Source organism: Bombina bombina, chromosome 3 (genome assembly GCF_027579735.1).
Source record: "Bombina bombina isolate aBomBom1 chromosome 3, aBomBom1.pri, whole genome shotgun sequence".
Taxonomy (NCBI): domain Eukaryota; kingdom Metazoa; phylum Chordata; class Amphibia; order Anura; family Bombinatoridae; genus Bombina; species Bombina bombina.
Window position 1 is genome coordinate 769,909,744 of NC_069501.1, and position 25,905 is coordinate 769,935,648.

Consider the following 25,905-nt stretch of genomic DNA (forward strand, 5'->3'; position numbering starts at 1 on the left):
CTGTAATTCCAGGCATAAAATCTCTGGGTACGAACTGCATTAGTTGCTTCCAGAAATCGAAACAGAAAAAAGGGTGTCTCATAGTGTAGCCAAGCGTGTGCAGTAAACCCTGTGTCAAACTATGGTCTCCGTATTGGACTTGGCTCAGGGGAGAGCCAGTGTAAGGGGAGATATTGTCGCTCTGAGTTCAGGCAGGAAATTAAAAGTCACATCCGTGGTGTTTAAAAAGTTAAAAACAAATTTATTGTACAACGCGTTTCTCGCCTGTTATACTGTGGCCGTTTCCTCAGACATGAAGTTAAATTGTTGTTACTTGTTTCCATTTCTTTTGGATGGCTATACTAGGCGCCCTTTTTCTGTTTTCCATTTCTAGATGAACTGATACACCGTCAGTCACAAGAGGAGCTGCCTTACTGTTCTTACAAAGGTCTTTTACAGCCATCTTTTCCTTTATTATTATTTTTTTATGATATTTTTTTTTGTTTTTTGCTTTTAGTTTTTAGTCATTATTTGATTGCTTTGCTCTTTAAAATACATTATATTTCATTGCCATTTGTTGTTTATCAAACACTTGTTTTTTGTTATTAGGTTTTTTTAAGTGCCCCTTATTTTGATTATCATTTTTGGATATATCTTTTATCTTATATTAGTCGTTTCCAGGCATGCCAAGATTTCTGCCTTTAACTTTTATAGAACTTGGCTTGCTCTGGCTCCAAATAATAGTATGCTTTCTGGGGTTCTAAACTCAGGAATGGTGCAAGTAAACTCGCCCACTCAGTCACAGGTCACCCTTCCCTTTCAGTGGTTTGCTAAAATTCCATCAGTTAAGCCTCTACATTGTCTGTAGCCACCATCCTTTGCAGGTAATTACTCATGCCAAACACTCTGTAACTTTGTGGCACTTTTGCTGCACTCCCAGAAAGCCTTTCAGACAGACTTCTTCTTGATGTATGGCATGAGTGGCACTTTGCTGCTTCTCTCTCAGCAAATGATGCACCTCTGCTTGTGTAGCTGCCAGCTCCTTAATTATGGCATCAGTATTTTGTTTATGACACGAGTTCTTGCAAAGCTGCAAATTTACTTTGCTGTGTAGCATTGATCTCAGTTTTCATTCTGTTTGTTTCTTGCTGCACAGCTATAGACTGGATCAAAGCTTTAATAACCTCCTCCATTTGAGCAAATTGTCTGTTTTCTGCTTTACAGACTTATCAGTGTGCTGCCCGTATTCTCCACCAAATGTGACCACAAAAAATACCCCTACCCTTGGGATTTTGTCCCGGGAACATTTTTGACACACAATCTTCACAGCAGCAAAGTACTTTACACACACTGGATTTAGGTGTAAAAGCCTTGTCTGTTTATTCACAGACAATTTGCAGGTATACATTTTTAACGTAAACAAAACAAACTAAATAAATCCTTGCACAATGGTGCTTAATAAACAGAATATAGAATTCCCGACTAAAGTTATGTGGCTTTTCCACACAACTGCAAAATTACAAACCGATTACAAAATTTACAGGCCTCGAACCTCTAGACACCAGCACAACTTCATAATATATTCTGTCCTTCACATACATGTTCTCACTAGCAGCCGCAGCGCACACTATTTAACAAGAGCTAATTGACATTTAATTAGCTGCAGGTGAGAAAACCTTATCTTGGAAGGAAAACGTGAACTGAATTCCTCATCTGTAATTCTCTGCCATATCCAAACTGTGGAGTGGAATACTGGCCAAAAACACAATTATTAGCACATTTTCAATCCCACCAATAATATTGTAGAATTTGTGGGGTAAAATAGATTCTATTATAAACTATCCATTGACTTCTGTCACAATATATATCTTCTGTTTTGAATTTATCATTAACTTTAATATAGTAGCAATTAAAGGGATATGAAACCCATTTTTTTCCTTTCATAATTCCGATTATCCTAGTTTTATGAAGGTATAATCTAGATTTTATTAAAGACACAGAGACGAGTATTTTGCATATCTTTCTTTATACTACTCAATGCAGCATTTTAAAGTGATGATACAGAAGAGAATAAAACATTAAAACAATACAGATAAAACATAGTAAACATAAGTAACCAATGAAATGGGTACTTTAGTGAACACAGAAAATATGGACCAATAAGATGAGTCATAGCTCCCATAAACTGTCCAATACGTGCCCCAACTTCCTCTTTCTTGCTTGATGCTGAAGATCCAGGAATTACCGATAATAGATAAAAGTTCCATCATGAAAACAAGAACCAACAGAAACATTGCAATCCAACAGGAAATGAGAAGACTTCTTTTAATTCCAAAACTTAGAGACGAAGGGGAAAACCAGTATTCTTTGAACTTGGAGAAGAACTTCTGAGGATTCGAAGGGATTGATTGTAGGGACGAGTGAAGAGGGATGAAACCACTTTTTAATAATTCTTCATGATTAGTTGGTAACTGAAACAAAACATAACATTAATAATAAGAATAATACGGGAGGGTACAAGCAGAGGAGGGAAAATACTCGTCTCTGTGTCTTTAATAAAATCTAGATTATACCTTCATAAAACTAGGATAATCGGAATTTTATTACAAGACCAGAGACTCCTATTTTGCTAGTTTAAAGCAAATGTTAAGTAAGTAAATTGTTAGCTGGATGAAGAATGGGTTTGAAGTAAAACTGTTTGAAAATAGAGTCCGAAGACCAATCAGCAGAAACTAAAATTTGTTGAAGAGGAGCCGCCTTAAGGAATGCCTTAGAGGCCGCGGAACCTCTGACAGAGTGAGCAGAAAAAATTGAAATATCAATACCAGCTTCTTTCATCACCCACTTCACCCAGCGGGAAATAGAAGTATTAGAGACAGGAGCATGAGGAGGAATAAAAGAGATAAAAAGTTGTTGAGAAAAAGAAGATCTGAAAAGTGAAGTTCTAGATTCATATTCTTTGAGACATTTAACCACACAAAGAGAAGGTTCCAAAGGTAAGTAAGGATAGAAAATAGAAGAAGAAAAAGTTTTTGTTCTACGAGATAAGAAAAAGGTGACACCTTCAGGAGAGAAAATCTTAGAATTAAAATCTAAAGCACCAACATCAGAAACTCTACGAAAAGAAATAAGACAAAGTAAGGTAGCTAGTTTAGCGGAAAGTTGTTTTAGGGAAAGAAGGTTATTAGAAGGCCAAGATTTGAAAAGAGAAAATATTTTATCCACGTCCCAAAAAGAATTGTATTTAGGAGTAGGAGGACGTTTTAGTCTAATAGCCTTTAAAAGTCTACAAATAAGAGGATGTTGTCCAATAGGAAAATTATTTAATAATGAGTGTTTAGCCGAAATAGCAGATCGATATAAGTTGATAGATCTGTAGGCTAAACCTGATTCAAAAAGAGAGGTTAAGAAATTGATAATATGATTTATATCAGCTGAAATGGGATCCAAGTTCCTAGCCAGGCACCAGCTAGACCATTTTGTCCAAGCATAGAAGTAAGATTTTCGGGTGCCTGGGGCCCACGATTCTTGCATGAGAGATTTAGCTCCGTCAGAAAGTCCTTCGAGAGGACAGGAATCCCCGAAATTGACCAAGCGATGAGACGGAGTGAGTCTTGAACAATGAGTTCGTGAAAATCTCCTTCTGGATTGGACAACAGATGAGGAAGATGAGGAAGGAGAATAGGAAGTTTGAAAGACATTTCCAGAAGAGAAGGGTACCACGGTTGAGTTGGCCAGAGGGGGGTTATCAGAAGAAGAGAAATCTTGTCCCTGCGAACCACAGAAATTGTTCTCGAAATCATCGAGAAAGGAGGGAAGGCGTATGCTCCTTGAGGAGGCCAGAGTTGAAGAAAGGCATCTATTGCAGCTGCTTCTGGATCCGGTCTCCAACTGAAGTAAGGGAGGATTTGAAAATTTAGACGAGATGCAAAGAGATCGAGATTGAAAGGACCTCTGAGGAGAGATAGGGAAAGAAAAACTTTCCTGTCGAGTCTCCAGTTGCTGTAATCTGTAAGAAAACGGGAACCCCAGTCTGCTGCCGTGTTTGAGAGACCCGGAATGTATTCTGCTTTCACAGAAATATTCCTGTCTAGACATAGATGTATGAATTCTTTCGTAATATTGGAAAGATCTCTGGATTTCGTACCTCCCAAACGGTTCAGATAGCGAACTGCAGAGATATTGTCCATACGAAGTAAGATGGTAACTGGAGAAGAGTTTTTCACAAAACTTTTGACAGCGAAGGAACCCGCTAGAAGTTCTAGACAATTTATATGGAATCTCTTTTCTGATAGAGACCATTTTCCTCCTGTGATGGAAGGACCGCATCGAGCACCCCAGCCTGATCTGCTTGCATCTGATTCGATGATAAGGTCTGGGGAATTGCCAAATATTGCTCTCCCATTCCATGCTTCCATATGAGAGAGCCACCAGGAGAGTTCCTCCTTGGCTTCTGGGGAGAGTTGAATTAAATGAGAATAAGAGAATCCTTTTTGAAGGTGACAAATTTTGAGACGTTGTAATTCCCGATAGTGAAGGGGAGCAGGAAATATAGCCTGAATAGAGGATGAAAGTAACCCTACTATCCTGGCTATATTCCTGATAGGAATAAATTGAGCTGAAAGGGTACGAGATATTTCTTTCTTGATGTTCTTTATTTTGTCTGGAGGTAAACTGAGGGTAGATTTGGAGGTATCTATGGAGAAACCCAGAAAGATTAGAGATTGGGAAGGAGTAAGAACAGATTTTTCTTTGTTTATTATAAAACCTAGATTCTCTAGTAGATGAATAGTAAGGGATAATTGGTTTTGAAGAGTAATAAAACTCTGATTCATAATCAGGATATCGTCTAAGTAAATAATTAGACGGACACCTCTGAGTCTCAACCAGGCCATGACTGGTTTTAATAATTTTGTAAAAATCCAAGGAGCTGAAGAGAGACCAAAAGGAAGGCAAGTAAAACTCCAAAATTGGTCTTTCCAAGGAAAAGTTAGAAATTTCCGATGTTCCGGGGCAATTGGGACTGTCAAGTAAGCATCTGTAAGGTCTAAACGAACTAGCCAATCGTTTCCTCTGAGACAATCTCTTAACAGATGAATTCCTTCCATTTTGAAATGATGATAAGAAACGAAAGAATTTAATTCTCTTAAGTTTATGACTGGACGGAATTGTCCGTTTTTCTTCTTTACCAGGAACAGATTGCTGATGAATAAATCTTGAGAAAATTCTGTGATTTGAATGGCCTGTTTTTGAAAAAGACTTAAAACTTCTGATTGAACCAGATTTTGATCTTCCATTGAAAATTGAATGGGACGAGGTCTTAAAGTCTGAATCGGAGGGGAAGAAAATTCTATCCGAACACCTTGAACCGATTGGAGAATCCACGGGTCTAATGTAATTAGATTCCAATTTTGGACAAAGAGAGAGAGTCTGCCACCAAGATTTTCTGGGAAAAAAGGAAGAGAATGAGGAAAAAGAGGACTTACTTGAAGGGGGGCGGGATCTTGGTCTGGAACGCTGACCCCTTTGGAACCATGGTCTGGATCTGGATGGAAAGAACTGTGAGATGGAGGGATCTTGAAAAGATCGATGGAAGGGTTGTTGAAACTGTTGTTGTTGGAATTGAGGTCTTGATTGATAGTTTGAGCGGCCAGGAAAGCGACCTCTGCCTTTCCCGGCCCTGTCAGAGAAATAATTTGGATAGAAAATTTTACGAACTGAAGTCCTGACTTTATTAAGATTAGAAAAGGTATTAATATAATTATTAAGGTCTTTAAGGAAAATATCTCCAAAAAGAAGACCATTAGCGTCAGAGTCAAGTTCATTGCTAGCATTGTCACAAATCTTAGGATCGATTTTCCGTAGAATATTCTTTCTACGTTCGATAATAATTGCTGAATTAGCATTACCAATAAAAGAAAGGATTCTTTGAACCCATTCCCTAACTAAATAGGGATCAAGGGGGGAATTATCCAAAACAGCTTGCTCAGAAATTTCAAAAAGTTTTGAGATTGGACCAACAGAGTCTAAAAGTTTATCTTGGCATGTTTTCCATGCACGGTCCATGCCCTTTTTTACTTTATAGCCGGGGGAACCAATAAATTTTATAATTTTGGGGTCAATTTCAGGAGTTATGCAGGAATTTTTTGGGAGGAGAGGGCGAGGACATTCTGCCCTCATTTTGTTGCGAGAATCTTTTTTGAGGGGAAATTTTAATTGATAATCAATAAAAGTGGCAACGTCAAAAGAAGGGCACCATTCTGAGGATCTTGGGTGGTGGAGATCGTCAGCACAAAATCTTGGATTGCCAAGACAATCAAAAAATTTTTGAATCCTCATTTGTAGAGGATTTAGATTTTTTAAAAGATTTTTTAGCTTTTTTAGGTTTGGGAGATTCTGAATCTGAAACTAAATTATCAGAGTTTTCCTCAAATTCAGAATGAGATAATTCTTCTGTAGAAGAGTCAGAGTCACAGGGTAATGCATTTTTTGATTTACTCAAGGAAAAAGACTCAGGCATTTTTGATCCCATTTGTAACCCCTTGGGATTAGGGGGAGGCTTTGCGGATGTTTTTCTTCCTTTACCGCCAGGAATTAAAGAGTCAGTTAAAGTCTGACGAGACTTAGAAACTAGTTTTTTGCTTGTTAAAACAGAGGCAGATAAAGGTCTTTTCCTTTTAGAAATAGTTTTTAGAATAGGCTGATGAGCTAACAGTTTAGTCATATGAGACATCATTTTCCCCATAGAATTGTCAATCATAGACTGCACAGATTGTGCAGTAAGGGGGACTTGTAATTCAGGTATTTGTGACATGATAACAAAATATTTGAATATATTGAAATAAAATTTTTAATTAAATATATATTTACACAAAAAAATTTTTAAAACAAATCTTATTCAGAACTTCAGTTAATAAAGACAAACCCTCCAAATAGTAATAAAAGTTATAAAGATAAAACTTAACTTGCTGCAAAGTAATAACAATTATAAGTGTATATAATGATAATATGGTGTTATAACACCATCTAGTGGCAAGAAAAAATCTTATAAGCTGTCAAACAAAATGGATACAAAGAAGCAGAGTATCCGGTGTGTTAGTCTGAAACAGGAGCCCGACTGACGTGAGGAGACAAATACGTCAGAGGGCGGGAAATTAGAAGGCGGGAACTAAGAAGGAGAGAGGAGGATGACGCAGCAAAATGGCGAACGCTGCACGAGCCGACAGTTAGGATAACAGTAAGACAAGACCGGGATCTAAAGATAAGTAAAAAAGGGGGGAGGGTTCAGTAAATGACCGGGTAATGTGGCGGTATGGGAGAAAAAGTATTAGGAAACATATAAGAAAAAACGGAAAACATAAAAAAGGGGAAATACATGAAAAAGAAAAGAAAAAGACGGACATGTAAAATAAGGAAAAACAATCCTAAAAGAGAGAACGTTTAAAGGGAAAAATATATATATAGAAACCACATTAACAGTAATTTTAATAAGAGCAAACTTATAATGAACTTATCTTGCAATGAGCAGCAAAAGAAAGAGGAAGTTGGGGCACGTATTGGACAGTTTATGGGAGCTATGACTCATCTTATTGGTCCATATTTTCTGTGTTCACTAAAGTACCCATTTCATTGGTTACTTATGTTTACTATGTTTTATCTGTATTGTTTTAATGTTTTATTCTCTTCTGTATCATCACTTTAAAATGCTGCATTGAGTAGTATAAAGAAAGATATGCAAAATAGGAGTCTCTGGTCTTGTAATAAAATTCAAATAGAGCATACAATTTTAAAGAACTTTCCATTTTACTTCTGTTTGTATCCTTTGTTGAAGTAGCTGTAGTGCACTACTGGGAGCAACTGAAAGCCAATCACAAGTGGAATATATGTGCAGCCACCAATCAGCAACTTCTGAGCCTACCTAGGTATTATTTTCAACAAAGGATAGAAAGAGAACAAAACAAATTAGATAATAGAGATACATTTGAAAGTTATTTAAAATTGTCTGCTCTATCTGAATCATGAAATAAATATTTTGGGTTTCATGCCCTTTTAAAGAAAATGTATTTTTATACATATTTATTTGTTATTCTATGGGGTTCATGTCGGCATGTTGATTAGTCACTTCATGCAGTGGCTCCACTAGATAATTAGTTGGAATTAGTATATTATAGAAAATTAGTTAGACACCAAGTACTTTATTTTTTATGAGGCATTTTGTAAAACAAAATCCCTCTTTATTGATGATTGCTTTATATGGGTTTTTACATGTTACCATTATTATAAATTAATTTGTGTCTTTTATTGGCATAACCTAAAACATGTAATTGTTTCTAAAAATGTTTTACTAATCACTCTTATATTCATTTTACCCATCAGGTGCCAACATCAAGCTCATTACAAAATGAACAAACGGACCCATTGTTTTTACAGACCTATTCTCAGCAGCAAGGAACTATGGGATTTCACCAACAACCCCAGATTGTTCAAAGAACTAATAGCTTGTCTGAGACATCAGGTGTGCAGTAATACTTTTTTTAAAAAGTACAAGTCATTCAATGCAAAGATTATAATTGATTTCAAAACCTTAGTCTAATCGAAAAAGTAGGCAAGCTACTTACTTGAGTACAGTAGTAATGAAGAGTGAACTTGAGCTAAAAACAAAGTTTGTTTACAACTTCATTATTTTGCAGTCAGAGACCAATCATTTGGATGTAACACAAGAATTATGTGATAAAAACACAACAACCCAAGACCGGTGCAAGACTATAATATAATGTTTGGCAAACAGCTTCCAGATCTTCAAATAATACTGCTGAAGCTTGTATTCTCTGGTTCAGTCCTCATAAATGACAAATGTACTGATTAACCTATGATAAACTGCTTCCTGACACACAACAAAGTTGCACAGCAACACAGTTTAGCAGAAATTTGCAGCATCAGTGTATTATTGTGAACACTACAAATAGGTGAAAAATATATTTTTTTATGGTTCTCAATCCTTCATCAGGTCTCTTAGCAACGCTTTAATTCTCACTCATCAAATATATATATATATATATATATATATATATATATATACAAAAATATATATATATATTATTCAAGGGTGTTGTCAGCAAATACCAGTATTCCCTATAAAAGGGCTAGTAACAATGACCTATCCAGCACTAACTAATCCCACAAAATAATTGGATACATTTCCCCAGGGCTAAGGACCCTCAACATAGCAATGTTAAGTAACTATACATAATGCATGAATTCACCGCAAAAAAAGGGGAGAATTTAAAGCATTTATTAGAGAAAACTACAAGGCAGTTAATTTGAAACATTAATTTCAGGCAATTCAACTCCTATCATAATGCACTATGAAAACTAATGTAGGTTATATACAAGGATATTGGAAAATATTAGTGATATAGATTCCAATAAGAAAAAATTATATAGTGATATATGAGAGCTCTCAAAAAAAATTAATGACAAACTTAAAATTGAAAATGTCCACCCTGGTGGACCCAGATCACGTGGGTTTTGTCTTGAGACGTCAAGCCCTGGATCATACAAGACGCTTGTTGAATGTATATTTTGAGGCTCAGAGATCGCACTTGCCCTGTGTCACCCTGTCGTTGGACGCTGAAAAGGCCTTCGACAGGGTAGGATGGAAATATATGTTTGCTGTGCTACGAGGGTTTGGATTTCCTTCATCCTTCATTACAACTATAGCAGCATTATATTCAAATCCATCTGCAAGGGACTGGGATTTTGCTCGGAGCCCTTTGTGATGGCCAATGGTACCAGACAGGGGTGCCCACTATCACCCCTCATATTCGCTCTTGTAGTGGAGCCTTTGGCTGCCGCTGTTCGCTCAAACCCGCAGATCAAAGATGTAGTGATACACGGTGTTGAGCAAAAAATCGCGCTCTTTGCAGATGATCTGACGGTACTGGTATCTGACCCTCTCACCTCTTTACCTCATTTGTTCTCTCTCTTAGAGAATTTTGCTCTAATTAGTTACTATAAACTTAACGTATCTAAAACAGAGGTATATACTATAAATATTCCAGAGGACATCCTTGACTCGTTAGGAAGTAAATATAAATTCCAATGGTCCACATCACACATCAAGCATTTGGGTGTATGTCTCTCGCATAATATATCTACTATTATTGACTTAAACTTTTCCCCTCTTCTATCCACTGTTGCATCGTCAACTAATATGTGGAACGTTCCCTCATTATCCTAGCTTGGACGCATAGCAGCTTTCAAAATGTGTCTTCTTCCGAAGCTGACTTATATCTTTAGATCCCTTCCCATCCCAATCCCTAGAGCCACGATCCATAAATTTCAGCAACTCTGTAATAGATTCATTTGGCGCAACAAAGCACCAAGGGTGGCCGTTGGTACACTGCAACAGCCCATACTAGTTGGTGGGGCGGCTGCCCATAATATTTTGAGATATCATGAGGCAGCTAGATTGTCACACGTGACTCAATGGGGCTCGACCATGCAGAGTAGGTGGGCGGAAATTGAACAAGCGACCCTTCCGGCAGGGTTCACCCTGCGTGATCTCATATGGCTCCCCAAGCATTCTAGACCTCCCGGCCTCTCGCTTAATTACATTGTGATCTCTAATCTGATGTTCTGGGACAAAATACATAATTTAGCACCTATTGCTCCCCATCCGTCGCCATCTCACACGCTCAGAGGGTTGTTATTAACCCTACCCGACACCCGCCCTAATTTATGGACTAATTTAGGTATAATCAAGGTTGCAGATCTATTTGAAGGAAATGGTCTGTTAACCTCTCAAGCATTTATTAGGAAGTTCAACCCACCCATCATTTTACACTTTGAATTTTGGAGGTTACGTAGCTATCTTAAATCGTGGGGCTTTGATAAGGGCCCCTTAAGAAACAGGACTAGGTGGGAAGTTAGGTGGGACACGACATCTCCTCCAATTAAACTGCTTACAACTTCATATCTAGACCTTCTGAATCCTCCTCTTTTTTACAAATCTTCCCCTGTAAGACAATGGGAAATCTCCTTGGCATTAGTACATGAACCACAACAGTGGAGGACTGCAACACAGTTAACTAAAAAAGCGGTTCATTGTACAACTTTATATAAGCTATTCCGTAAAATAATGCTACAATGGCATATGACACCTCTGCGCCTGTTCAAGATCTCACCCATCAACTTCCCTAAATGTTGGAGAGGATGTGATGCGATGGGGACTCCACTACACATTTGGTGGACATGCCCACAAATCCAAACCCTCTGGCAACTTGCTGTCCAATACTGAACCACGAAAGGCATTCCAATACAACTGTCTCCAAGCATGGGCTTGTTCCATATGTTGCCTACACATTTGCCGCTACCACAGAAGATGTTCTGTATATACCTCGTTTTAGCAATAAAACTAGCTCTGGCCAGGCTGTGGCTCCAACAGACCGTACCCTCTTGGGCACAGATCGTGGATATTCTAAATTTTGTAAAAGCGATGGAATCGTATGTTTCTCACATACATGGTTCAAAAGACCTTCAAATTATAATCTGGGAGTATGGTCCTGAATAACACTCAGTTGTGGACATTATCTGCCTCTCCGCTTATGATACCTTACAACCCTGAGAATAGCTCCTCTCATCCATTCCCTAATCTCCCCCCCAATCCATTGAATGAAACCCCCCCATCCCTCCTTTTCCCTGCCCCCCTTTTTTCTTTTTTTCTCTTTGTTGTTTTGTTTGTACTTGATTTCCTCTTGTCATTTCATTCAGCACAGGCCTAGAGGTCTTCTTATTTTTATTTTTCATTATATTAGTACTACCAATGGTAAAATGTTAATGCTGGTAAGAACAATCTGTGTTCTCCTTTCTCTCATTATTATTTGTTTATTTAATTGTTCCTTTTATATATAACAACCATAATTACATAATGTTTAAACACTTAGACAATTATGAATTCAGTAACTTTGCAATATTAATCTTGTCTTACTGCTCTTATTGGCCTTCTGAGGGCTCCTTGGAGGAGCCCTAGACATCCATGGACATTAGCTCTCATCATCCGGCCAAATTCTTTATGGACATGTATATTGTGTTTCAAAGCTAAATGGTATCCTGATAATACAACACTGGTTATATTGTACTGTTTGTCATTGCTCATTGTATACCTGATCTTGTTGTTATTCTTATTGATCAAAATAAAAAATAATAAAAAAAAAAAAAAAAAATTGAAAATGTCCCAGAATTCTGTTGGAGTCACAGGATTATAGCGACACATTCCCAGCACTGATATGGAGGAATTGACTTTCTACACAGCATTGATAGCCTGAGCTCAGTTTTGAGTGCATTTGCTAAAGTAAAGGGTGGTTGCTGTTTGAATTATAACCCTGACATACTCTGACCATCGACTACACAATTGCAATTTGGTATTGCTGAATTCAATTTACGGGACTCAATTCCTCCATATTAGTGCTGGGAATTTGTCGCTATAATCCTGTGACTCCAACAGAATTCTGGGACATTTACAATTTTACGTTTGTCATTAATTATTGGAATCTATATCACTAATATTTTCCAATATCCTTGTATATAACATACATTAGTTTTCATAGTGCACTATGATAGGAGTTGAATTGCCTGAAATTAATGTTTCAAATTAACTGCCTTTGTAGTCTGCTCCAATAAATGCTTTAAATGCTCCCCTTCTTTGCGGTGAATTCATGCATTATGTATAGTTACTCAACATTGCTATGTTGAGGGTCCTTAGCCCTGGGGAAATGTATCCAATTATTTCCAATTATTTTGTGGGATTAGTTAGTGCTGGATAGGACTAGCTTGTAATTCTTTAGTCTATATATATATATATATATATACTTACAATATATATATATATACAGGACTGTTGTTAATATTATTTTTTGTTTGTGCTCTAATGGAGCCTATCATTACATTAATACTAGAAAAGACATCCAGTTTATTGCATTAAAGCAGGCTTTCCCAAAGTGTGGGACATAACAGAAATAGTTGCTCATGGTGAAGCTTATGCATGTTAATAATAAGGAATGGTGTCTGCCCTTTATTTGAGGGACAATAAATAACTGAGGGTTTTTTTACCCCAGCTGCTATAGCACAGGTAACTATGCTACAAATGCAACAACAGCATAAACTATTAAACTTAACCAAGATCCCTCCCCACTGCACTTTAATCCTAACCGCTATCCCCACTGCAAGCACTCTAAACATGGTGTTACAAACCTACCTAATACAATTACCCCCACATCACAAATATTCTATAATACGGATGAAAAAACTGCATTTACATATATAAAAAATATAGTTTTGCTTGAAAACAAAATTCGGTAAACCTAATACAGAAGTATTGGCTTTGTTCTTTTGCTAACCCTCAGTAGCTAATAAGGACAACTGTTTCTGCTTTACTACTAGAGAGATTTTATTACAAATTGCTCAGAACAATGAAGTTAAATTTAAATATTTAAATGTATATGTGTGTAGTTATATGAGAAGTTATATGAAAAAGAAGGGTCAGGCAGGTAGTAAGAATACAGGCACCTCCCAACGAAACAGCTATTAGAATATAATAACTGTCCACGCAAAAAAATGCTTAAAGGGATACTGAACCCAATTTTTTTCTTTCATGATTCAGATAGAGCATGGCATTTTAAGCAACTTTCTAATTTACTCCTATTATCCATTTTCTTCGTTTTCTTGCTATCTTTATTTAAAAAAGCAGAAATGTAAGCTTACGAGCCGGCCCATTTTTGGTTCAGCATACTGGATAGCGCCTTCTGATTGGTGAATACCATTTAACCACCAATCAGCAAGAACAACCTAGGTGCTGAACCAAAGATGGCAGTAAATTAGAAAGTTGCTTAAAATTCCATGCTCTATCTGAATCATGAAAGAAAAAATGTGGGTTCAGTATCCCTTTAAGACCCAAATATAAAAGTAAGCAAATTATATTTAGTATAAAACACAACAATTGTAATATTTACAAAATTAAAATTGCATTAACCCCTTAATGACAACTGACGTACCAGGTACGTCATGCATTAACAAGCAGTTAATGACAATGGACGTACCTGGTACGTCAGTTGTCTAACAGAGTGCTGGAAGCGATCACAAATGCTTCCAGCAGCTCTGAGGGTATTGCAGTGATGCCTCGATATGGAGGCATCCTGCAATACCACTTTACAAGCCCCCGATGCAGAGAGAGCCACTCTGTGGCCCTCTCTGCACCGGTAGCGATAGTGCCGGGTGTGAGGGTGCGCGTGCACCCATTAGCCACACTGACACCAATGAATGAGGGCAGAAAGGGGAAAAAAAGGGATTTTTAAAAAAAAAAAATATAAAAGGATCTGGGAGGGGGTGGGGGTGGGGGTATTGTGGGGGGTTGCTACACTACAGAAATAGTTTTTTAAGTAAAAATAAAATAAAAATACTTTTTGGGGGTTTTTTTGGGGCCAAACTGGGTACTGGCAGACAGCTGCCAGTACCCAAGATGGTGGTAATTAGGTAGGGGAGAGGGTTAGAGAGCTGGAGGGGGGATCAGGGAGGTTGGGGCTAAGGCAGGGGTCCATCACAGCTAAAATACTTTATTATTTTTATTTAAAAAAAAAAAAAAACCTCTTTTATTTAGTACTGGCAGACTTTCTGCCAGTACTTAAGATGGCGGGAACAATTGTGGGGTGGGGGAGGGAAGAGAGCTGTTTGGGAGGGATCAGGGGGTGGGATGTGTCAGGTGGGAGGCTGATCTCTAAAATTAACCCTGCAAGCTCCCTACAAGCTACCTAATTTAACCCCTTCACTGCTGGGCATAATTAACGTGTGGTGCGCAGCAGCATTTAGCGGCCTTCTAATTACCAAAAAGCAACGCCAAAGCCATATAAGTCTGCTATTTCTGAACAAAGGGGATCCCATAGAAGCTTTTACAACAATTTCTGCCATAATTGCACAAGCTGTTTGTAAATAATTTCAGTGAGAAACCTAAAATTGTGAAAAATGTAAAGTTTTTTTTTTTATTTGCTCGCATTTGGCGGTGAAATGGTGGCATAAAATATACCAAAATGGGCCTAGATCAATACTTGGGGTTGTCTACTACACTACACTAAAGCTAAAATTAACCCTACAAGCTCCCTAATTAACCCCTTCACTCCTGGGCATAAAACACGTGTGGTGCGCAGCGGCATTTAGCGGCCTTCTAATTACCAAAAAGCAACCCAAAAGCCATATAAGTCTGCTATTTCTGAAAAAAGGGGATCCCAGAGAAGCATTTACAACCATTTGTGCCATAATTGCAGAAGCTGTTTGTAAATAATTTCAGTGGGAAACCTAAAGTTTGTGACAAATTTTGTGAAAAAGTGAACTTTTTTTTTTTTTGATCGCATTTGGCGGTGAAATGGTGGCATGAAATATACCAAAATGGGCCTAGATCAATACTTTGGGTTGTCTTCTAAAAAAAAATATATACATGTCATGGGATATTCAGGTATTCCTGACAGATATCAGGGTTCCAATGTAACTAGCGCTAATTTTGAAAAAAAGTGGTTTGGAAATAGCGAAGTGCTACTTGTATTTATTGCCCCATAAATTGCAAAAAAAGCAAAGAACATGTAAACATTGGGTATTTCTAAACTCAGGACAAAATTTAGAAACTATTTAGCATGGGTGTTTTTTGGTGATTGTAGATGTGTAACATATTTTGTGGGTCAAAGTTAGAAAAAGTGTGTTTTTTTCCATTTTTTCCTCATATTTTATTATTTTTTTTTTAGTAAATTATAAGACATGATGAAAATAATGGTATCTTTAGAAAGTCCATTTAATGGCGAGAAAAACGGTATATAATATGTGTGGGTACAGTAAATGAGTAAGAGGGAAATTACAGCTAAACACAAACACTGCAGAAATGTAAAAATAGCCATTGTCATTAAGGGTAAGAAAATTGAAAAATGGTCCGGTCATTAAGGGGTTAAAAATCAAGAAAGAAGGTTATTAGATCACTAGCTCCAGCTCTGCATGTAATGCACTCATGAGATCAGAGTAATAATGTGCGTTGTAACACAATCTCCGCCGTTTCCCAGGGCACTGTTAACATAACGGCTGAAATCCAAGTCCTGTTGGTCGTTATTTTGTGGTGGGGAGGTTGCAGTTAGGGGTAACTTGCATGGAGTTTTGGGATGGATTGTTTTACATGCAAACTCAGTGGATATTACTATTTCTTTATCATCTTCTGCATTGAGTTCTATGTACCTAAAACAGTTGTACAGCTGATTTTAGTACTATATACAGAAGACGGGCAGTGGCAGCAAGGGTTGGCTTCTGCATATAATAGCAACAGTTATACTATACTGTTAATGTTAAAGTAGCTTCAATAAAAAGCAATTGCTGTGGCTAATGTTAGTATTAGTAGCAGGTCACATAGGATTTAGGTCCAAAATTAACTTTACCTTTGTCAAATGTAACATTTAAATATCTAATATATAATTGTAATATATATATATATATATATATATATATATATATATATATATATATATGTTATAATTTGAATATTAATTCCCATAGCCTTTAATGTACACAGTCTGTGGAAACAATATTTAAATGTGTAAATGATACATTCAATAGAACATGACAAAATATAGACATCTATTCTTCTCTGGTTCCTTGAGAATAATTGCCCCTTTGCATGAAACCTGGGCCACTGTTATTTGATCCATGTTTGAGATGGGTCACCATATCTTTGGATCATTTGGGGTTAAGAGATCACCAAAGTTTGGGAGTACCTTGCTTTAATGCATTAAATATACATTTAATATGTATATCAGAACTTGGAGACATTTTAGGAGTTGTATAAAAATGAATAGTTTATTATAAGGAATAGTCATTGCATTTATAAATAAAAAATACTACAAAAAGATATTTTAAATAAAAAATATAAATAATATTAAATATTTATTTTATTTATGAAAAAATTAACAATTGACGATATAATACAAAGGCCTAGATTACAAGTGGAGCTCATATTGCAAGTCCAAAATAATATATTCGTGCTTGAGCGAAAGCATATCTGGTTGTCGGATAGTGTGGGTGCACTATATCCCTCACATAACAGACTTCTAAGGAGCCATGCTGAAAAACTCACATCTGCTATTGCTCGGGCTCTAAGCCAAAAGTATGCTAAGGTTTAAAAAAAGGCCATTACATAAATTATATTAAGGTTGGTTTTTAAAATGTAAAATTATAAGAATGTTATGAGTCTTGTTCTACAAGTAGGGAAGAAAAAGGTATTTGACTGTTTAGCCATGGTTTAGATCAGTGGTTGCCAACCGCGGTCCTCAAGGACCCCCAACAGTCCTGGTTTTCATTATAGCTGAACCAGTGCACAGGTGAAATAATCAGCTGATGGATGTTAGCAGGTTGGTTACAGATCAGCTGATTATTTCACCTGTGCACTGGTTTAGCTATAATGAAATGAATAAAGATGGATACAGCACCCACTACTCACTAGTGCACGGAGAGGGCTGACCAAGCCCAAACAATTCAAGTAGAAGAAGGCAGCCTCCAGCAGTGAGCAAAGTGACTTTTATTTGTTAAACACAAGTCAAATACAGCAACGTTTCGGGCTAACAATAAGCCCTTTCTCAAGCCTGACATAAATTAAATAAAACACCATTTAAATAGCCATATTGGCACCAAACAATTGTGAAAAAATTGCACATATATCGCTCTCTAGTGGTAGACTTGAATATTGCATGTCAAAATACATTTCTTGCAATTACAAAGATACAAATCTGTTACAAAATATTTTACATTGTATATATTGCACAAATTCAATCAACTTCATAAATAAAGTGCCAAGTGATCCTATAAAAAATGAAGAATAAAAAGTAAAAAATTAGAATAATAATATTTGTGACAACTAAATTCAATGTGAATATATTAGTGAAAATAAATATATTGAATATTCAAATTTATTAGAATTTGAAATCTAAAATTAATCACAATACTCATATCAAAATTTCTTAATTACCATATATATATATATATATATATATATATATAGGAACACAATCAATCGAATGGACTATATATAAAAAATTAAAAAATTGATATACATGGGAATCCTTCAACAAAGGATACCCATATAACAATAAGTCAGAGATTTAAAAACTAATGGGTACTCAGTGAAAATATAGGTAATGCCAAATGTCTATATCCAATAATGTCACTCAAATGACCATTTTTGACTACTAGTTAAGGCATAATCAACTATAATGCTAAATCTAAATGTATAGCAAAGGTAAATGCAAACCCCTACGCTTAGGGAAGTAATCTATTTATCTTACTCAATATTGAATTACACTTTTTAGATTTTAAATGTTGTCCAGTTACACTCCCTATTGAGGCCTTTAGGCCATAAGGTGTTGAGCTCATTAATCCAAAAGGCTTCCCTTTTATTCAATAAGGCCTCTCTATCACCACCTCTCCTAGGCATGTGTATATGTTCCAAAATTTGGAAGCGTAATTGGCTGATACTATGTCCTGCTTGTAGAAAATGCGCAGACACTGGAGCATCCTTGCCACATCTGATATTTGACTTGTACTCAGATATCCTCTCACGTGCCTCTCTTGTCGATTGTCCAATGTATACCAATGAACATGGACACTTAATGGCATATATGATAAACTCTGTCCTACAAGTCAAATATTCTTTAATCCGGTATTTTCTACCTGTATAAGGATGAAAAAATTCTCCTCCCTTGATCATAGAATTACAATTTATACAAGAGAGGCAAGGATAGCAACCTGTGCGCCGCTTACCAGTGATAGTTTTCTGTTGATATTTAGGACTACCAACATCTGCTCTAACTAGTTGATCTTTAATATTTGGACTCCTTTTGTAAGCCAGCATTGGTGGTTCATGGAATGCATTAATGTCAGGATGGCATTTCTGTAAAATGTGCCAATACTTTCATATAATTTTGTTCACCTGACTACTCCTAGTGCTATATTGTGTGACAAACAATAGCCTATTGATCTTATCTTTATTCCTATTCCTCTTGTTTCCAATGGGTTCAGACTTTCCAATTCTTGAAATGATATTTTGCTTTTCTCTATTCACAAGTTCAAACGGGTAACCTCTTTGTAAAAATCTGTTTGACATCTGTTCCAGTCTTTTCATTTTTAATTCAGTATCAGACACAATACGATCCACTCTTAATAATTGACTTTTTGGTATTGCTTTAAAGGTGGAAGGTGGATGAAAGCTGCCATACAGCAAAGTGTTGTTTTTGTTTGTGGGCTTTGAATAAATATCCGCTCTCAATCCACGTTCCACTTTGTAAATGCATGTGTCTAAGAATTGAATAGACTGTTCACTCCATGTCAAACAAAATTTAATGCCATTAACAGACTTATTGAGATCATCAATAAATCGTCAATGAACCTCCACCATGTGGCACCAAATTTCTTAAATAATGTATGTTCATAGACAAAAATCTCTTCAAAATTGTTCATAAAAATGTTGGCATATGTTGGGGCGACATTGGATCCCATAGCAGTACCCTTCTTTTGAAAGAAAAATTCATCCTTAAAAAGAAAATAATTCATATAGAGGATAACCTCTAATAATTCTAAAAAGAATTGTATCTGAGATAAACTGAATCTATTATAATTTTTCAAAACTTTGGCAACTGATTCTATCCCACTTGTATGCTTAATCGATGTGTATAAGCTAGACACGTCAAGTGTAAACAGAATTACCTTAGTATTTTCCAAATCTAGTTGTTCAATTTTTTTAAAAAAATCATATGTATCTTGGGTATAAGATGTAGTTTAATAACATATGGTTGTAAAATTTTGTCCAAGAAGATAGAAATATTAGTAAAAATAGATCCAGATCCTGCCACTATTGGTCTGCCAGGTGGTTTTAACTCATTCTTATGGATCTTTGGCAGACAATAGATGACAGGTCTCACTGGATGTTTAACATGTAAAAAATCATACAAATCTTTAGAAATCAATCCATTGTTTTTAGCTTTACCTAGAATACTGGTAATCTCTTTTTGAATCTTATGTGTGGGGTCATAACCAATCCTGACGTATACAGAGGTATCACTAAGTTGTTGCTCAATTTCAGATATATATGCCACCTGGCTCATCACTACTAGGGCACCACCCTTGTCAGCTGCCTTAATAGCCAATTCCTTTCTCCGTTTCAAGCACTTCAAGGATGTTGAGTCATTTTTATATTCCATCAATCGTTTTTGGAACATAATATCAGGTGTCTGGAATAATTGCTCAACATCCCTAAGTACTAGCTCAAAGAATGTATTGGCTCCATTGTCAGTTATGACCGGATTGAAATTGCTATTTTTCTTAAGACCCACTGTCTGGCAAGTAAGCATCTCATTGCTCTTAAAAGGGGTTACCACATTATCAGTTTTACCTTTTTTGTCAAAAAACAATTTCAGTTTAATCCTGCGAAAAAAAGCATGTAATTCATGTTTCAATTGGAATAAATTCCCTTTGTTAATAGGGCAATATGATAGCCCTTTGTTAAGGAGAGTGACTTCTTCATTAGTTAGGTTAACCCCTGAGATGTAATGAACAATATTAACCTCGTTAGCGTAAGCATCAGCCCGACTATCATTACATATTTACTCTTAGTTGTTAAATTATCAACATTTAAATCTTTGTCAAAATCAAAGTCCATTGCATTATTAGAAATATAAAAGTAATTTACCAAGAGTCCGCTTATGTCAAGGGGAGGAACATCAACTGAATTGTGCGATAGCAATCCGGCACTCACAGTGCTCCGTATCATACTCAGTTGTGACTCCGGCCTCTGCCCCGGCTGTTCCACCGGGTTTGCTTGGCTTTCTTTGCTCCAGGATTGGGAGGCTGCTTAGCTATAATGAAAACCAGGACTGTTGGGGGTCCTTGAGGACCGCGGTTGGCAACCACTGGTTTAGATAACCCTGTTCTTGTCCCATGTTAAAATAAAATTAAAATTACTCAACAAAGTTTCCAAACTTTGATTTTGTATTGTAATATATTTTTAAAACTATTCACACACACACATATATATATATATATATATATATATATACACATACACACACACACATATATATATACACAAACAAATAGATACACATTTGAGACTGTCGAACACCTTGCCATATACCATATCCATTTAAATTACTTTTTATTTCCCCAAAAATATCATTTCCATTTAATAGATATGCATATGAGTGAAACTCTTTATTTTCATTTATTTTACACTTGTTTTGTAATGCATATATTTAAGCCTTAACACTAACTTCAAGTCACCAAGAGCTCTTAATTTTCTAGTGTATAGGACACACTAAAAAAAAAAAAACGATGGCCACTTTAAGATTCTCTCGTAGATCTTTTTTACCATTTACTGGTAATACCAGATTGTATGCTGTTCTTATCATAGTAAAAACAATAACAAAACAATATAGAAGTAACAACTATCAAACAATAGAGCGGCACAAAGGTTACTAGCAAATACAACAATATAGACTTGCAGATCTAAAAAAAAAGAAAAAAAGTATATATAAGTTTTAATAGAACAATTTTTATTTTGTACAAATATTTTTTCCTACAGCTAGAATTTGTTACTAAAGTGCCACAGAATATACAGTGAATACAAAAGTGGATGTCTGAAGGTATTTGAAATAGATTTAGTAAAAATCAGATAACATTTTTAGATATTAGTTTATTTGCTGTAAATTAAAATGTATATTATTACATATTGTCGTTTGTGAGAAAACTTTTATTAATAAAATGTATTTTTAGTCTAGAATAATAAAAGGTTGTTTATATGGTGCCAAAGTGACACTAAATATGCACATTTGACTTTATTTAGATGATCAGCCAAATCTTAGTGAATCATAGGTAATGCTGTGGGAGGAAAACATTTTGAGGCTTTATTATATCTGTTAAATGAGTTAATTGATGCATTTGCGTTTTTTTTTTTTTGTAATTAGCTGGAATTATTTTAATGCATTTCCAACAAGTTTAAGATTGGTATTGCTTATATTAAGCTATGAAGGGAAAAGATAAAAGAAAATACTTGAGAGTAGCACAATTGATAAATCCAGGGACTAAATTTGATTATTTTGAAGTAAAATTTAAAGGGATATAAAACTCCAAATTCTATTTCTCATAAAAAAAAATTACAAAAAAAAAGACTTTGGAATGCACTTTCAATATTTATGTTGCTTGCTTTTTCTGTAATTGAAGTGTTTCTATTGCACCAGAGAGGATATAGTACATACCATGATATGCAGAACCCTGACCCTCCGACATTCTGCATAGTGATTGGTTGATATGTGCAAGCTTTACCTTATATTTGCCCCTAACTGGCCACAGCAAAGGGAGTAACATAAACAACATTCAAGAGTTTTTTCAAGGGGTGTGAGCTGCAAAAACAATGCATATTTTAAAATAATACTTTTGAAAATATTTATTTTGCAGCGCAATTAATCATTTCTGATGCACAAATAAAAAAATACCTTAATATTCCTTTAATTCAAAAGAGTATCTGGTTAAAAACAAAACCCTCATGTAACACACCCCTGCAGCTCCTTCCTTTTATCATATGGGTGGTTTGGCAAAATGCACAAACACTTTGTTTATGCTAATAAATATTAGTACATAAAATGTATTATTATATTTATTCTATATCTGTTTATGTAAGTGTCCTATATATTTGAGATATAATCTGAGATTTTATAGAATTTAGATAAATATAATATTGCCAATGGCACCTTATTTCTTTGCAATATAAGCAAGGTTTGCTTGTGGCTTTAACTGAGCCTAGGTGGATTTAAAAATGTCACATGGCTTACAAGAGACAGTGGTAAAAGTAAATTGACAAAGAGCAAAATGGATTGTCAGGAATAATTTAAAGTGATGGGAAATTCAAATGATCGACTATTTGCCATTTAATGTAAAACTTAAAAATAATATGTTTAAGTCATCAAAACAGACATTTTTTCAACTTACTTCTGTAATTTATATGCAACAGCTACTTTCCTATGTTACCCTCCGGCAGCCCCGACACAAAGACCTTTTTTTCTATTTAATGACGTTTTTTCGTTGTCCAATGAAATCCATGGCGTATTGGCATGTTTCAATAAAAAATAAAAAAAACCTAACTTTTAAAATACATTTTTGAAGCCAGATGCCCACAGTTCATTATAAAGTTTATTTTGCTTGTTATGAATTGGGAATCACGTTCACTGATATAGGCAGAAAATACTAATATCCAGTTCACACGGCTCTGGAGATATACAATGAATCAATTGAGTGATTCATTGTATTCTCCAAAGTGTTAATAGCAGCATTGCACATGCTCAAGTCGACAAGTTTGCTATTCATGCGTCATGAATAATTAGAGAGCAGTCAGACCGCTATCTAAATAACAGTGGAAATACAAGCAAGTAGGAGAGGGCGGAGCTTAAGCTTGAAGGAACAGATCAGTAAGTTTATAATTTAATCTCCAAATAGATTATAAATTTAAAGAAAAAGTTAGCGACTATTGCAAACATCTAATGTTTAACAAGAATAGATGGTCAGAAATAGTAAAATTTACCATCACTTTAAACTAAGGCACTTTAAGTTTTAACAATGTCAGTTGTACAATAGAATTTTTTTTATTGGTGTTATCCCTGATTTCAGTGTAGACTTCTTGAGGTTTAACCCATTGTATGCCACAGTGGGCACAGTAATGCACTTGAGTGCTCCTCAGCAGCAGTCACAGGGTACATATTAATGTGCAGATGTGCAAACATTTGTTTATTAACTCTATGGGGTGTTTAGTAATGGTACAACTCACAGTGAACTGTGGATACTATTGAGCTATCTGCAAGAGATGCTAAAAATATTAGTTGTCTTATTTTCTTGAAGAAAAGGACTGTAAACTCTATTTAACAATTGCACTTTTTGATTACTATTTTTTTGTAAAGTTTGTTATGTTGATATGTTTCTATATAAATAATTGTATGTAATATTGCAAAAGAGTAGTGTATTGTACAGTTATTGTAATAATTACTTATTTCTATATTAAAAAAAAATAACAATGTTAAAGTTGTTGTGTCTATTATTTCTATTTTTCCTTTCAAAACTCAGAAAACGTCAATTTAAGGTTTGACCGTCACGCAGTACATGAATTGTGCTTTTTTATCCATGCATCAAGCAGACATCTAGTTAACTATCTTTTATTAATTTGCACCTAGTTCAAAACCAAGTTAACAAAAATGTACAAATTAGCTTGTTATTCAAAAAGAAAGCACCATGGTACACAACACCCAGCACCAAGGAGTATAATAATAAAGAAGGTCTGTTTGCCTTCATTAAGCACCAGGAGTTCGTATAAAATGAGGGGCTGGGCGACCATGTATTCCCCACTATACATTAAGAATAATTAATGGGGTACATAAAAGGATTCTTTACCCCCATCCCATAAGCTTCAGGAACAACTATAAAGTAGGGGAATGCAAAAAGGGATCATGTGCTCCCCCATAAGACACCAAGGACCATCTGATAGTAAGGGGGACCATATACCACCCCATAGGAGAGATCCTGGTTGGAACATCCTAGCCGTTTGGTTGTACTGAAGCCATATGGCTTCCTAACTGGGATTGCGGGCTGGAGGGCAAGCCTAGCATCATAGGCACTCTCCCCTGACCCGATCTAATCATTGAAATCAAGAGATCGCATGAACAATCGCGTTATTTAAATTTTTACTTATTTGTTATTTTTACTTATTTGTTTACATTGGAACTTTGTTCCGATGTCAATAAATAAGCCCTGGTGGGAAAGGTTTAACTGGAGAGAAAATTAACACTCATAATACAATTATTATTCTAACAGTCAAGAGCATAGGAAACATTTAAAAAAACTAAATCTGTGTTTTTTGTTTTACTGTATAATTTGCATTCCTTCCTATATATGATCCAACCTGAATGCTACCCCTCCTTTATTCTCCTCTTGCATATATCTATTCAGTGCTGCTTCCTCTCATAGAGCTCTTATCAACAAATATACTCCATCCTATTCCTTAACACATCCATGTCACAACTGCACTCTTACTTACCATTTGCACCTTTTTATAGAGTTAATGCATTAACATTTTGTTTACTGCAATTGTTTTTCAATAGCCAAGCTCCACCCACGACTTGCCTTATTTGGAAGAGACTTCCAAATAAGAACTTGCTACTGAAAGGGACAGTCAACACCAGAATTTTTGTTGCTTAAAAAGATAGATAATCCCTTTATTACCCATTCCCCAGTTTTGCAAAACCAACACTGTTATAATAATATACTTTTTACTTCTGTGACTAACTTGTATCTAAGTACAAGAAAAAAAGATAGATTTTGGTGCGCAAATCCTTCCCCTGCAAATACACTACTCTGTTCCCAAAAAACAGTGTAAAAAGGTGTATTGGATTATAGAATGTGTGTAAATGCGCTGTGCAGCAATGGGGATATCTAAAGATGATAAAGATTAATATACTATGCATGGATATATTATTCTTTAATAGGAGATAAAAAATATATTATATATATTGCTTTATGGTGTTTAAAAATAAAAAGTTACATACTATCTATGAATATATCTATTGCACCTTTCCCTAAATGTGGGTTAAAGAATATATATATTTTTTGGTACACTCAAAAGATAAAAATAAAATTGCATATAAAAACTGACATAAACGGTAGAGGTAAATGGATGGATTATACCAACTGTTATGAAAACACAATTTATTTAATCTGACAATATAATCTAAAAACAGACAAATATGTGGATCAGGTGATACATGTGACCGGTCACTATTTTGAATAAGAATATATGAAAAGTCTTAAAAAATCTTCTTA

General features: G+C 35.5%; 1 protein-coding gene across 4 annotated transcripts in view; it reads left to right on the forward strand.

The window, feature by feature from the left end:
• RPL31 (ribosomal protein L31) overlaps nucleotides 1-25,905 on the forward strand; it is a 201,374-nt gene that overhangs the window by 147,201 nt on the left and 28,268 nt on the right. For all 4 annotated transcript variants that reach the window (XM_053707638.1, XM_053707639.1, XM_053707640.1 and 1 more), the window contains one exon: nucleotides 8,356-8,494. In XM_053707638.1, the coding sequence (XP_053563613.1) occupies nucleotides 8,356-8,494 (139 nt within the window). The remainder of the gene's footprint in view (nucleotides 1-8,355; nucleotides 8,495-25,905) is intronic.